This window comes from Somniosus microcephalus, chromosome 22 (genome assembly GCF_052327205.1).
Source record: "Somniosus microcephalus isolate GS21.2 chromosome 22, FLI_Smic_1.0, whole genome shotgun sequence".
Classification (NCBI taxonomy): Eukaryota; Metazoa; Chordata; class Chondrichthyes; order Squaliformes; family Somniosidae; genus Somniosus; species Somniosus microcephalus.
The window spans coordinates 20,244,894-20,260,544 of NC_141008.1; the positions used below are offsets into that span (position 1 = coordinate 20,244,894).

At 46.6% G+C, this 15,651-nt stretch overlaps 1 protein-coding gene across 1 annotated transcript in view; it reads left to right on the top strand.

The window, feature by feature from the left end:
- LOC147102087 (transmembrane protease serine 11B-like) overlaps window positions 1-15,651 on the top strand; it is a 53,231-nt gene that overhangs the window by 31,198 nt on the left and 6,382 nt on the right. Inside the window, exons 6-8 of the mRNA XM_085965068.1 lie at window positions 11,172-11,288; window positions 11,496-11,622; window positions 13,889-14,133. Of these exons, the coding sequence (XP_085821194.1) occupies window positions 11,172-11,288; window positions 11,496-11,622; window positions 13,889-14,133 (489 nt within the window). The remainder of the gene's footprint in view (window positions 1-11,171; window positions 11,289-11,495; window positions 11,623-13,888; window positions 14,134-15,651) is intronic.

Consider the following 15,651-nt stretch of genomic DNA (forward strand, 5'->3'; position numbering starts at 1 on the left):
TCTAGGGTGTTTAGCTTGGTCACAAAAATAGCATTTTTGTGCCTTGGACATCGCTGCAGCAGTCGGAGGTGGCGGTCCCATGGCCCAAGATTGCGGCGTCCACGGCGCGGGGCGATTAGGTGAGAAAGCGTCCATATTTCTGTGGGCCGCGTCGAGCGAGAGCGCGAGGGACACTGCCTTTGTCAGGTCTATTTCACCCTTCTCCAGCAGCCTCTGCTGGGAGTAGTCGGACCTTAGACCCGCAACGAAAGCGTCTCGTATCAGTCCCTCCACATGTGCCGCGGCCGATACTTCCTTGCAGTCGCAGCCGCGTCCGAGTACCCGCAGTGCCCGTAGGAAGGCCTCCACCGATTCCCCGGGCTGCTGTCTGCGAGATCTTAAAAGGTGCCTGGCATAGACCGTGTTAACCGGGCGTGCATACTGCCCTTTCAGTAGGTCGATAGCCGCCGCGTAGGTCGTCGCATCTTGGATTAAAGTATAGACTTGGTGGCTCACCTTCGAGGCCAGGATTTTCAGTTTATTTTCATCAAGAGTCACGGTCGAGGCTTCCAGATACGCCTCAAAGCAACGCAGCCATTGTGCGAATTTAGTCGACGAACCCGCTTCATGGGGGTCTAGGTCCAGGCATGTTGGTCTGAGGGCTCGCAGCAGTGCCTGCTGCTCAGCGTTTTGTGCCATCAGTTGATCAGCATCTGCAGCCAACATTTAACTTTGGTAATAAAATTGATGCACTATTAATTGCTACAAAAGACTGGAGATTGGGAAAGTAATAAACAGGCTTTTATTACCAAAGAACAGAGCATGCCTCTTGTGGTTGCCTGGTATCCAAAAGAGCCGGAGGCTTCTGAGCAGCGACCTTTATACCCAGCCATGAGGGTGGAGCCAGGGGCGGAGTCAGCTGAGGCATGCACAGACAAGTACAACAATATGCAAGAGTGAACAACAGTACTAACAGTGAACAACAGTACTAACAACAGTGGTGAACAACAATACTAACAACAGTGGTTTACCACAGGCGGCTTCCCGCGTTTCTTCCCTGGCGGGAGGGGTACACTTTCCCGACGGGCGACGGCCGCTGGCTTTCAGGTTCACAGCCTACGCGTCGGCTTCAAGGCTTTCCCTTTTTTTTTTATGGCAGGGCGACCGGCTCTGGGTACCCCGTTGACGGCGAATAGGTTCAGCCGCTGGGCTGGCTCTCGCACAGTTCCCCTTGCTCGGCTCTGTCTCTCTCCCGCTCACTCGGCTCTACCGGCGCTGGGTACACCCCGTTGACGGAGGACAGTTCAGCCGCTGGACTGGCTCTCGCACAGTTCCCCTTGCTCGGCTCTGCCTCTCTCCCGCTCGCTCAGCTCTACCGGCGCTGGTTACACCCCATTGACGGAGGACAGATCAGCCGCTGGACTGGCTCTCGCGCAGTCTCTCTTGGTCGGCTCTGCCTCTCCTGCTCGCTCGGACCCCATTCGCCTCCCAGCCCTCTCGCAGTCCAGTGCTTCCCTCCCCGGCTGTGGCTGAGTTTCTCTCTTCCCGCGCCTACGCACCCGGTCTCAGCGCTTCGTGGCTTCGGTCGCTGCCCGGCTTTCCCGCCGATCGCGGTCTGGCTGTCTCACGACGCCGTTGGACCCGACTTTCCGTCCGGCTCCTTTCCCCCTCGACCGTGGTCGAGTGCACAGCCCTTATCCTCCGGATATTCTTTACACTTTCCCTTACTCACAGTCTCCGTGGCCGCCTTGCTTCCTGCTGATCGGCTCACTCCGCACCGTGGCAGAAGGGACAGTCAGTGCCTGTTGCTGATGGAAGCTTTTGTTGCTAAAGTCTTCCTCCTTTCTATTGCTGCAGCCTCGTGTTTTCTCCCAGCAGAACGACGAGGGCGGTTGCCTCTCTTCGACGCTCTTTAGTTGCTTTGGTAGTCTTGCCGCAGGGTACGATCGGACTCGTCGCCACTGTAAAGTCTGTGGGTTGTGCAGTTAATAACGACACAGACTTCAGGAGTAACAAACAAACAGGACTTTACTATTCGAAGGTCAGGGCGAACCTGCCCTATAAATCATGCCACAGCACTTATATACCGGTGTGGTCACCGTCGGTATTACCGTATACAGAAGCCAAACAAGTAGTGCCACACCTAAAATAGTTCTCTTAAAGGTGAACGGTTACATACAATAGTCTCTTAAAGGTAGACGGTTACATACACTACAATAGTGGCCTTGAATAACTCCAGAGTTTTTGCCTCCACTATTCTGCCCAGGTATTAATCGCTCTGTGTGAAGAACTGCGTCCTGATATCTGTCCTGAACTTGTCACTTTGTACCTCTGTCTCCTTGTCCTGCAGCCATGGTTTATCTTGAAATAGTGTTCAGGTTTGTTTTCTATAACATGTAGCATCTTATATGCATCTATAAGGTCCCCTCTCTTATAAGAACATAAGAACATAAGAAGTAGGAGCAGGAGTAGGCCATACGGCCCCTCGGGCTTGCTCCGCCATTCAATAGGATCATGGCTGATCTGAACCTAGACTCACGCCCACTTCCCTGCCCTCTCCCCGTAACCCCTAATTCCCTTATCAGCTAGGAAACTGTCTATCTCCGTTTTAAATTTATTTAATGTCGCAGCTTCCACAACTCTCTGAGGTAGCAAATTCCATAGATTTACTACCATCTGAGTGAAGAAGTTTCTCCTCATCTCAGTTTTGAAAGGGCAGCCCCTTATTCTAAGATTATGCTCCCTAGTTCTAGTCTCACCCATCAGTGGAAACATCCTCACCGCATCCACCCGATCAAGCCCCCTCACAATCTTATAAGTTTCGATAAGATTGCCTCTCATTCTTCTGAATTCCAATGAGTAGAGGCCCAAACTACTCAACCTTTCCTCATACGTCAACCCCCTCATCTCCGGAATCAACCGAGTGAACCTTCTCTGAACTGCCTTGAGAGCAAGTATATCTTTTCTTAAATATAGAAACCAAAACTGTACGCAGTATTCCAGGTGTGGCCTCACTAGTACCCTGTATAACTGCAGCAAGACTTCCCTGCTTTTATACTCCATCCCCCTTGCAATAAAAGCCAAGATTCCATTGGCCTTCCTGATCACTTGCTGTACCTGCATACTAACCTTCTGTGTTTCATGCGCCAGGACCCCCAGATCCCTTTGTACTGTAACACTTTGCAGTTTCTCTCCATTTAGATAATAACTTGCTCTTTGATTTTTTCTGCCAAAGTGCATAACCTCACACTTTCCAACATTATATTCCATCTGCCAAATTTTTGCCCACTCACTTAGCCTGTCTATGTCCTTTTGCAGGTTTTTTATGTCCTCCTCACTCACTGCTTTCCCTCCCATCTTTGTATCATCGGCAAACTTGGATATGTTGCACTCGGTCCCTTCCTCCAAATCGTTAATATAGATTGTAAAGAGTTGGGGTCCCAGCACTGACCCCTGCGGAACACCACTAGTTACTGATTGCCAACCCGAGAATGAACCATTTATCCCAACACTCTGTTTTCTGTTAGATAGCCAATCTTCCACCCATGCCAGTATATTGCCCCCAATCCCGTGATTTTTCATCCTGTGCAGTAATCTTTTGTGTGGCACCTTGTCAAATGCCTTTTGGAAGTCCAAATACACCACATCCACTGGTTCCCCTTACCCACCCTGTTTGATACGTCCTCAAAGAATTCGAGCAAATTTGTCAAACATGACTTCCCCTTCGTAAAACCAAGCTGACTCTGTCCGATTAAATTATGCTTATCCAAATGTCCTGTTACTGCTTCCAGATGTTACAGATGTTAGGCTAACTGGTCTATAGTTTCCAGCCTTTTGTCTGCCTCCCTTTTTAAATAAGGGCGTTACATTAGCAGTTTTCCAATTTGCTGGGACCTTTCCTGAATCCAGGGAGTTTTGGAAAATTACCACCAATGCATCCACAATCCCTACCGCTACTTCTCTCAAGACCCTAGGATGTAAGCCATCAGGTCCAGGGGATTTATTCGCCTTTAGTCCCATTATCTTACCGAGTACCACCTCCTTAGTGATTTTAATCATGTTTAGCTCCTCCCCCCCATAGCCTCCTGTTTGTCCAGTGTTGGGATATTTTTAGTGTCCTCTACTGTAAAGACTGATACAAAATATTTGTTCAGCGTTTCTGCCATCTCCATGTTCCCCACCACTAATTTCCCGGTCTCGTCCTCTAAGGGACCAACATTCACTTTAGCCGCCCTTTTTCTTTTTATATAACTGTAGAAACTCTTGCTATCTGTTTTTATATTTTTTGCTAGTTTACTTTCATAATCTATCTTCCCTTTCTTAATTAATCTTTTAGTTATTCTTTGCTGGCTTTTAAATGCTTCCCAATCTTCTATCCTCCCACTAGATTTGACTACTTTATATGCCCTTGTTTTCAGTCGGATACTATCCTCTATTACTTTACTTAGCCACGGATGGCTGTCTTTTCTTTTACACCCCTTTTTCCTCACTGGAATATATTTTACTTGAAAGTTGTGAAATATCTCCTTGAATGTACACCACTGCTCATGTACCGTCTTACACTTTAATCTATTTCCCAGTCCACTTTAGTCAACTCTGCTCTCATACCTTCATAGTTTCCTTTATTTAAGCTTAGTACACTGGTTTGAGATCCAACTCTCTCACCCTCCAACTGAATTTGGAAGTCAACCATGTTATGGTCACTCATTCCAAGGCTGGATCACCGTTTGTTGACCCGTTCCACAGAACTCAGTCCTCTGACACAAGGGTCAGCCTTATGGTCCTTCCAGGGCTTGAGTGTTTCCCTTGTGCTCAGTGAACAGAACCGAATGCCCATTCAAATTGTGGCCTTCTCAGCACACTATGAGGCTTCAGTATGACAGCCTGAACCTTAAGCTGAACTGACTTGGTGAAATAGCTCAGTATTCTGACTGCTTTGTGCATTGTTGCTCCCCTGGACATGGGCAGTGTAGAGTCTACTTTCACTTCCAGAACACTTTCAACATCTCCCCTAGTTAATTCAGCGCCATTCATTACGTATGCTCTTTTTTCTGGCATCAGTATGGGGGTTGTCTCTACATGTTCATGGGCCACCCCAGGGAGCTTTACTTTTATTGATCTTTGCACGTCAAGTTGTCTGCTTTTGCACAATTGTGACAAGCTACCATCTGCATTTATATAGTGCTGTTCATATAGAAAATCATCTTATAGGAGTTTACAGGTGAGAAAATGGAACCAGGCATGAAGTCAGAGACATGGGGGTAGTCCAACAGTACTGGCAAAGAGATAGATTTTATGAACTTTTGAAGGTAGGGGAACAGGCAGCGAGGCTTCCAAGAAACTTCCAGAGGGCAAGGTGTAGTGGTTGAATCCTCCAATGGTGCAATGGGGAACAAATCAGAGGAGCAGAGGGTGGAAAGTATGGCTGGAGATGATGTCCCAGCTAGGGAACAACTAGGCCATAGAAGGGTGGGAAGATGAGGCCCTTGAAATTGATTCACTGAGTCACAAGGAGCCAGTGGCACTTGACAGGGACAAGGGAAATGGCTGTGCAGGACTTTGAGCAGGTGAGGACCCAGGTCATAGAATTCTGGATGAGCTAGCATTTGTGAAAGGACTAAGTTGGAGAGCTTGTCCAGGGCAGGAATTGAGAAATCAATCCTTGAGGTAATGAAGATATGGATAAGGGCTTCGGCAGCTGAGTGTTGTGAACAGGCAACTTTCTGGAGGGGAAAGTAGGCAGAGGATCTGCTGTAGATTTTAAAGTGCAATTGTCCTACTTTGCACTCTTGGCAAGAGGCTCCACCCATTGGGAGTGCATGTCAGAAAATCAGACATACAAATGACCTGAAGTCAATGGTAGAGACTGAGGTAGTGTTTGGGTACATGTGGATACTTATATAGTTATAAGTGATAGAAGAAAGAGTTAGAGCTGCAAGTGGTTACAGAGACAGGGAGGAGTCAGACCATGAAGGGATTTAAACGTGAGGATGAGTATTTTAAATTTGAGGAGTTGGGACACCAGGACCTAATGTAGGCCAGCAAGGACGGTGGGGGGAGGGGGTGGGGGGTGGGTTCGGTATAGGATATGGCAGCAGAGTCTTGGATGAGATGCAGTTTAAGGAGAACAGGAGGCCACCCAGGAGAGCATTGGAATAGTCAAGTCTGGAGGTGACAAAGGCAAAAGATGGGCTGAGTTATGGGCAGAGGTGGACAATGTCAGGGAGGTGGAAGTGGGCCATCTTATTGAGGGAGAGGATTGTGGTTGGGAGCCCAGCTCAGGATCTAATAGAACACTGCAGCCTGAGACAATGGCCAGGAAAGGGGATAGAATCAATGGCAAGGGTAGAGTTTGTGGTGGGGGCCAAAGATGATGGCTTCGGTCTGACTACTACTTAGCTGGAGGAAATTGTGGCTCATCGAACACTGGATATCGATCGAACAGTCTGACAACACAGAGGCAGTGGCGGGGTCGAGAGAAACGGTGGAGAGGTAGAGCTGGGTGTCGTCAGCAAGTATTTGGAAGCTGGCCCCATGTACGCGGATGATGTCGCCAAGGGGCAGCATATAGATGACGAAGAGGACAGGCCAAGGATAGATCCTTGGGGGACTTGAGAGGCAATGGTTCAGGGACGGGAAGAGAAGCCATTGCTGGAAATACTCTGCTATGAGTAGCTAGACTATTTCCAGGTAAGAGTAAAACCAAGTGAGGGCAGTCCTAGTGAACTGGACAATAAAAGAAAGGTGTTAGAGGAAGATGGTGTTGTTAATCAGGTCGAAGAGGAGAGATGGGATAATGCACTATGGTTACAGTCACAGAGGATATCATTTGTCACTTTGGTTAGGGTCATTTCAGTGCTGTGTCGGGGCAGAAACCCGATTGGAGAGATTCAAAGATGGAGTTGCGGGAAAGATGGCATAGATATGGAAGGTGTCAACACATTTAGCGAACAAAGGAAGCAAGAATTAGAAAAAAACAAGAAGCAATGAACCAGTACAAGAAAGATAATGACATGCTAAGATATAAGCACAGTCAGGCTGAGGAAAGTAACAGCGGGGAATTAAGGCAAAAAAGCCCAAGGAGTTGGACTACACAGGCACAGAATAAACTGCTATGAGTCCAGTTCAAGCAAATCGGAACAAAAGATACAAAGTGAGAGATCTGAAGTTGGGGGAAGCAGCTCAGAGAATCCATCTAGTTAACGGGGGAACTCCAGCATCTTGGATGTGAAAGAGGCCGTGCATGAAGAGTTAAATCAGAATCTCATGGAGGAAAAGAAAACTCTTAATGAATTAATAACAGAAAATGACCTCCAGCAGTCTGTGGCACCTAAGCAAATTGGAAATTTGATAAATGAAGTTACAAAGTAATGTGAGCTAAGCTCAACATGATGAACTCAGTGTAAAGCAAGCTTATGCTTCTGAGAAATTAGACGCAGAATGGCCAGGATCTTCTGCAACCAAATTGGAAGCTATTTCAGATTCTGTTCAGAAGCTGTCCACTTACCTAGAAAGACTGAATCACCTTACTTGATAATGTGCGCCACGCAAGTAAATTCAATCCGCGTGGTTTAAGTATTTCCGTTACAGAGAATTTAATGACGGTTAGCTCATATCTAACCCTCAACTTTTATTCCAATGGAAAGTAAGGTTTGATTGATGACTCCTTGTAGAACAGAAATGGGTGGAAGCAATTTGCAGTGAATGGCCAACATGTGCAGATTTGTGGGAGCTGCTAAAAAAAACATTAGAGGTGAAGTAAACCCCCAAAGTGCGTACCAAGTGATATACAAGGTCGACGTCACCGGCTTGTTGTAAGAAAGACAGACCAACTAATTGAAGTCACAACGGTTTATTCAGGCCTGGGGAGAACCTTTCAGATCGCTGTCTGAATCCGACTCCACCGATATCCTAGCAACGTTCACAATTATACAAAAATCAAACCCCTGCCCTAGGGGCGGGTGCAAAGCTTATCAGCATATACAGAGTTATAGCTAAATGGCAATTATAAACCGTGACATTTAATCCTTCCTGCCGCCTACAAACTCACAGTTCTGTTATCAGTTGGTCCCGTCACCTTCTGTGACTGCGGCCTCATCTTAATTTATTGCTTTACAACCGTCCGTTTGTCTCTGGCTAGGTGGTTTGCTCGTTACATGTTTTCTTAAGATAACAGTCCTCGTTCAATTTCTGCAAAGCACAGATTGTGACCTTGTCTCGGGTTACTTCTGCAAAGCAAGCACATCCTGATTAGTCCCACCATACTTTGATGTAATGGAACCCTGCTGTGAGTTTACAAACAAACGAATTCTTAGGTATGTTATCTTGTATGTGTTGCCTCACCTGGCCGAACAGACATCCTCCCTAATCTTCCCACGAGTTGCTCTGCAGTTTAATTTCTCAGCATTCGAAGTCACTTAATCATGTTTTTAAAGCCTAGCTGGGTAAATGCAATATACAGACCCATATATCGTTTAACTCAGGGTATGGATTAACTCATTATCTCCACCTTGTACATTGGTGCTACATTATACATATCCTAACCTACAAAACTAAAGTATAATAGTAATTGGGTTACTTCAGAGGCAAAGCATTGAAGGCATAACCAGTACTATCTTGAACTTAAGAACATACTATAATCATGGAAACTGAATCTTACTATCATACCATGTTGAGCTGAACCAGCTAACGCTGCGATATCGTAACACTAAAGGGCCCACCTTAACTGGCCCAGAAGGAAACTAAAAATATAAAATCGGCTTAGCTTGCTGGGTTTCTCCCGGTCCCAGCTCCTCTTGCTGCCAGGTTTGCCTAGTGGGGACGCAACAACTGCTCCCTGGCCCAGGCCTCCAATGAAAATTGCAATCAGGGCCCGATGCCATCTTCGGAACCCGATCTCCATATTTAAAGAAGGATCCTGCTGCCTTCTGGTGGGTGCCCCTCTCTCCTGCTCATAAGATCGCAACCTAGGCAGCGGGATCAGGGCAGGTAAGTTAGAACTGTCTGCCCACCTGGTTTCTGTCAGGCGGGAAGGGTTACCATCGGCCCGTGAGATTCAGCTCAATTATTGTGCTTGTGATGATTTAGATTCTATTGGTTTTTGTTAAGTATAATCACATTTTGAAGTGATATCACTGTCATTGCTGTTATTGAACCTTAACACTGGTGTTAACTGCAGTGTTGCAGGTGCAGTTAATAGGAATTGAGCACTGTGTCAGTCCTTGATGTCTTTCAAGCGTGTTAGTAATAACTCTCTGAGGTATTATGTCATCCTCACGTCGGCTGCTGCAGCTGGATGTTCATCCAATGTTGTATCGCCGCCAGAGGTGGGTCAGGTGGGACCCCTAGTGGCCAGCCCGACCCCACCGTGACCCTGATCCATTTTCTTGGGTTGGGGTCAATCGTGTATGGGATGCAGGCTCCAAGTGGGATCTCAGAGGGAGCTCCTTACTCCAGCTGAGGTTAATCGAGTGGTGTGGCAATGGGGCATTCGCTGCCACAAAGAACAAGAGGAGAAGCTACAGTCAAAGGGGGCAGAAATCTCCTGAAGATATAATACAGAATTTTGTCAAAATGGCTCTGACCGTTCCCTCAACAGCCCTGCCATTGTTAGGTGGGCAAAGGAGAGAGAGAGGTGGCTGGGACAAGGTCTCCTTCCCCTCTCTGATGTCAGTGATTCGCCATTCCAGGACTGTCTTGCTATGGGTTGCCAGCACAAGGAAATCAGCTGGTAACGCAAGCCCTGCCCCTTCGCCATATTTTAAATGCAAAGGGCGGGCAACCGATATCTTGGCTAGTGGTGGGGTGGGTGGAAAAATTTAATGGGCCTATTTTGAGGTAGGGAAATTGGCATTCATTTTCCCTGCTTTATCAATCCAGCTCCGCCTGAAAACAAGCTTTTTGCCAGAGGGAAAAGCAGGCAGTTTCTTTAACCAAGTTGATTTATGTAGGGCAACTCCTGAATCACTCTAGGCACCACTATACCCCAGTTTTAAAAGTAAACTCTGATCCAGCTTTTCCAACATAGCTTAGGCTATAGAAATGGCCTAGGTTGATTCACCCGCAAATTGTTCTTCCTTTCCACTTGTGGAGAAGCATCTTCAACTGGTACGTCCTATACATAATGTACTTAGGAACTTTCAAATGTGACAGGACATCCACCAGTCCATGGTATACTGTGTTGACACACCAACACTCCAGATCCCCCAAGCCCAGCTCACCCTATTAGTAAACGGATTAATCTTCCGTTATCTATAACATATCAAAATTCTTATGGCATGCACCACTATAAATTCCTACCTCCACATTTATAATGGACATTGGCTATGTAAACATGTCACTCTGTAATTACCCCCTCCTGCCATCAGTGGCGCTGTAGCACCTCAGTTTTGCATCTCCCAGTTCCTCATCCAATACTGTAAAGAAACTCCTGTGCTCCAACTAACTCTACTTTTCTACTTCCCAAATTGTCGTAAGTTTTTCTATTTAACTTTAAATAATATTAAACCAGAACAGAATGTACAAATTTCAAATGGGAATTAAATAATGCCTAGGTGCCTTGGTCCAATTATCCCCTGCCCTCTAATCTCGCTTCATTTGAAGACTAGACCTGGTCTTGACTCCCCATTTGCCACAGGAGATTGACTAGTTTTAAATAAAAATATTTCCTGCCTTCTTATCTTCCCTTTTTATCCTACTCTCGTTACTTTAACTGTTCTTCTTTTCCCATCCAGTCGGCCACCTTGGATTAATTTCCGAAGAACTGGCCTTTTGCTGAAAATCAGCTTCACGGGAGAGTTACAACCGCTACCACTCCTCCACCGTAACTCTGCTGAGGTGCGACGGGAACCCCGTTGGCGTACGTAAGTGAGGTTTATGCCGCACATCCATCAAAGTTATGGTGGCGGAGTGGGAGGGGCTCCGAGGATATTCCCAGTTATCAAAAGTATTATCTACAAATGAGGACAAAATTTATGACTTTGAAATAGAGACTGAATGACATCTGTACATCCTGGTCAAATCCACCCCAATTCCACTTCAGCTGAAGGCTAGACTTGATCTTGACTCCCTGTGCGACGCCAATGGGGATTGATTATTAGGCATCAACTCTTCAGTCCAACAAGTCACTCCAGTTAGAAAATTAATGACAAGCCTGTGGTTTCAAGTCTGCAATTAATTTTCTGTTCATTCAGTTGTAGAGTGCACACACAGCACGGTCAAATGTGGCACAGGCTATTGTGTGGACAAAGCAAACGGATACTGTGATGGTTTCGACGACTGCCTGGATGGAAGCGATGAGGTAAACTGTGGTAAGTTACCTTTGTCATTTTTTCTATTACTCTTTTCAAATACTTAACCAATTCCCTTTCGACTGATGTTATAGTCTCTGCCTCGGTAGTATCTTGTGGTACAGCATTCGGCGTTCTAATGACCCTCCGAGTGAAAAGCTTAAGTCGTTAAGGGAAGCTTGCACATGCTACTAATAGGTTTTATTTTTTTCCTTTCATTTAAACCAGACTGTGGTAACAAGTCCATGTCATGGCACTGGCAGGCCAGTCTACAGCTCCAAGATACTCATGTTTGTGAAGCGGTTCTGATCTCAGAGAGATGGGCGCTGACGGCCAAGAGCTGTGTCAACACAAGGTAAAGGCAGTAAAGCCATTCTCTGGCCCGCATACCTGAAAGGGTGAGGACAATGTTGCGGAGAACTATAGCGCCAACAAAAGCAGGTTGCTGGGAAGCAAGGGTCAGATTTTCCTCCTGCGCTTGGGTGGAAAGCATCAGATGGGTGGAGCGCGTGTAGGAAAACTGGGCGGAGAGGATCGCACTCCTGTAACGCCACCTGCCTGATTGATTTAAATGGGCAGAAAATCAGGTGGGCTCCTTATGAGTGTGTGAACCTCCTCGCCCGATTTGCACTCCGCCAATGTCACGTTTTAAGTGTTAAAGAGGAAAATATGCACCAGTCTTTTGTTACCTGCCCCGCTTCAGCACAATTTGCCAATTCATCCCTGATAGGCCCAAAACAATTGTCCCAACCCCTACAGCCACCCGACCACCACAACTATTATTTGGTCCTTTTAGGTCCCTAGTTGACCTATGGCTCATGCCAAGCTGTCTGTCTTTGGGGTAGTTCAGTCCATCCTCTCAAATGCTCGGTCAAGGCCAGGGACTACAGGGACTAACCTGCATCCTAACCTTCATCAGTCAGCACAGCATTGTGTGGCGATTGCTGGATGGCTTTTACCTTGGACACTTTTAGAAACATACACTAACTTCATGAAAATAAAAAGACTGGCAAACCTTATTTTTTTTTGTTAAGGGACGAGGAGACCCACCAGATGCTGCCTGTCATTGTTATCATGCTGACACTTCACAAATTATATGGGTCCAGAAATTCGGGGCGGGAGCTTCCCGCGGGTGTAAGCCCCCGACCTGCACTTACCTAGCGCGCCGGCCGTTGTGCTGTGGACCCGCGTGGGATTCCGATCCTGGGCCTGCTCCAACTGCCGGCGTGCAGTGCTTGCGTAATCCAGGGGCGCAGTTAGTTCGATGCGTCCCCTGGGATCACGTGGGCCATGGAGAGCCAATGGTAGTAGGGAATGCTTCATTCATAAGTTTGACAGGAAGAGCTGTCAAACCTATAAATACTACAAGTCCCAAAACATCACTAAAACTTCAAATACATTTTTAAAAAACTATCACATTTTAAAAATAAACTATAAATTACATGAAATAACTATTTTAAACAATAATTTAAATTTTTGAAAAAATTAATTACATTTTCTAACAGGGCTAAGAATAAACTTACCTTTCTTTAAAGTATTTAAAAATAATAAACCTGTGGAAAAAATGTTTTGATTTTAATTAATTCACCACTTACCTTGTAAAAAGCAGGCCTTGCGACTGCTTTTTACATGTCTAACTTCTGGAGACTTACCCTCCCTGGAAAACCTGCAAAAAAAACGTAAGTTCGATGCGCACGCGCAGCCTCTCCTGCGCACGCGTTCGACCTCTGAACCCCTTCTTTCAGGGGAACGGAAGTGCCGGTTTCTCGCGCATGCGCAGTGCATGCAGGAAACCGGCACTTCCATTGGGCTTACGGGTGAGTACCCCGTGCATACTCACCCGTGGAGACCCGAATTTCTGGGCCATTATAAATTTCAACAAGATTTGTCACTGCACTGTATCTTTGTAAAAAAAATATAGAATCATTGAATTTATAGCACAAAACAGGCCATTCAGCCCATCGTGCCTGTGCTAGGGGCTAGCCCCTCAACTGGAGCTACCTCCTCTAATCCCATTTCTCTGCCCTTGCCTCATATCATTTGATAGTCGTCTTTTACAAGTACTTATCCAATTCCCTTTTAAATAAAAAAAAGACTTGCATTTATACAGCACCTTTCATGACCTCAGGACGTCCCATACCACTTTACAGCCAATTAAGTACTTTTTGAAGTGCAGTCACTGCTGTAGTGTAGGAAATGCTGCAGCCAATTTGCACACAGCAAAAGTAATGTGATAATGACCAGATAATCTGCTATTAGGTGTTGATTGAGGGATAAATATTGGCCGGGACATCGGGGAGAACTCCCCTGCTTTTCTTCAAAGTAGTGCCATGAGATCTTTTACATCCACTCGAGCTGGCAGACTGGGCCTCAGCTTTAAGACGGCACCTCCGACAGTGCGGCACACCCTCAATACAGCACAGGAGTGTCAGCCTAGACTTTATGCTCAAGTTTCTGGAGTGGGACTTGAAGACACAACCTGACTCAGAGGCGAGAGTACTACCAATGAGACATGGTTGATATCTGATGATGTTAGAGTCTCTGCCTCAGTACCCACTTCTGGTAAAGTATTCCATGCTCTAATAAGGTGAGCTGTGGGTAATGTTCTGTTCTTTTTTTAGGAACAGCAATCTTTGGACCATTATCCTTGGGAAGAAATCACTGGATGTTGTTCAACCATTTGAAGTAAAACGTCAGATAAGGAGCATTAAATACCCAGACAATCTCAGTGGAGCAGACGATATTGCCTTGTGTAGGCTGAATAAGCCTGTGACATTTAATGACTATATTTGGCCAATCTGCCTATCTACTGCTGTTCAAATAAGCAACAAATGCAGAGCCACAGAATCAACCGATGGCGAGGATGGTAAGGAACTTAGGATGGGTCGGTTGATGTGGTGGGAGAGGGGAAGGGGACAGGGATAGGTCTGTGCAAGCATTGAGCAAACCGCTTTGGAGAGCAATGTGGGTATTTAGAATCTTTTCATACCAAAGCAAAAATGGAGAACCTGCTTTTAAAACATTATTAAAACGCTGTGACTATAAGTATCAAAACCATCTTTAAAAATACACAACAGTTATGTCTGTGGAATTGGGATTTAAAATGATCAGGTACATGCATGCCCTGGCTATTCCGCTAACGCCTGTGGCACATAAAGCACTAGCCTAATGGGAAGTTGGATTTTATTTCAGTCTCGGGAACATAGGAGCAGGAGTAGGCCATTCAGCCCCTCGAGTCTGTACCGCCATTCAATGAGATCATGGCTGACCTGTATCTGACCTCCATCTACCCGCCTTGGTTCCGTAACCCTTAATACCCTTGCTTCACAGAAACCTATCAATCTCAGTTTTGAAATTTTCAGTTGGCCTAGCCTCTTGGTGTGAGAACTCCAGGTTTCCACTACCTTTTGTGTGAAGAAGTACTTCCTGGCATTCCCTACACACTTTGCATTCCTGCCCGGCGCTCTGCACTTGTACCACTATTCCCTGGCCAGCACGGTGTCGGACCTGGGATTCAAAGAAGGGACTGTGCTTAAGAGGTTAGAAATGAGGGGCAAATACCTAAGCCCTCACCCGTGGTGTGATACCTGATCCACTGCGAGCACGGAGGGGAAGATTTTCCAATCATCTGTTTTAACAGATGGATAATCTTAGGTAGCACACTGTGATTTTTGCAGCCATTCTCCGGCCAGGTACCATGTTGTGGGCGACAAATCGAATATCTACCCTAATAGTCCAAAATAGAAATTTCTCTCTCTTAGGTAGTCCCTCGGAACCAAGTATGACTTGCTTCCACATTAAAAATGAGCTCGCAGGTGACTGATGAGTCCAATGCAGGACCTACAGTCTCTGTCACAGGTGGGGCAGACGGTGGTTGAAGGGGCGGGTGGGTGGGGTGCTTGGGTTGATGTGTGCTCCTTGCGCTGTCTGCGCTTGGCTTCCACTTGCTCCCGGCGAAGAGACTCAAGGTGTTCGACGCCTTCCCGGATGCTTCTCCTCCACTTGTGCGGTCTTGGGCCAGGGATTCCCAGGTGTCGGTGGGGATGTTACACTTTTTCAAGGAGGCTTTGAGGGTGTCCTTGAAGCGTTTCCTCTGCCCACCTGGGGCTCTCTTGCCGTGCTGGAGCTCCGAGTAGAGCGCTTGTTTTGGGAGTCTCGTATCGGGCATGCGGACAATGTGACCCGTCCATCGGAGCTGATTGAGCGTGGTCAGAGCTTCGATGCTGGGGATGTTGGCCTGAGCAAGAACACTGATGTTGGTGCGCCTATCCTGCCAATAGATTTGCAGGATCTTGCGGAGGCAGCGTTGGTGGTACCTCTCCAGTGCTTTGAGGTGCCTGCTGTACATGGTCCATGTCTCTGAGGCGTACAGGAGGGCAGGTAT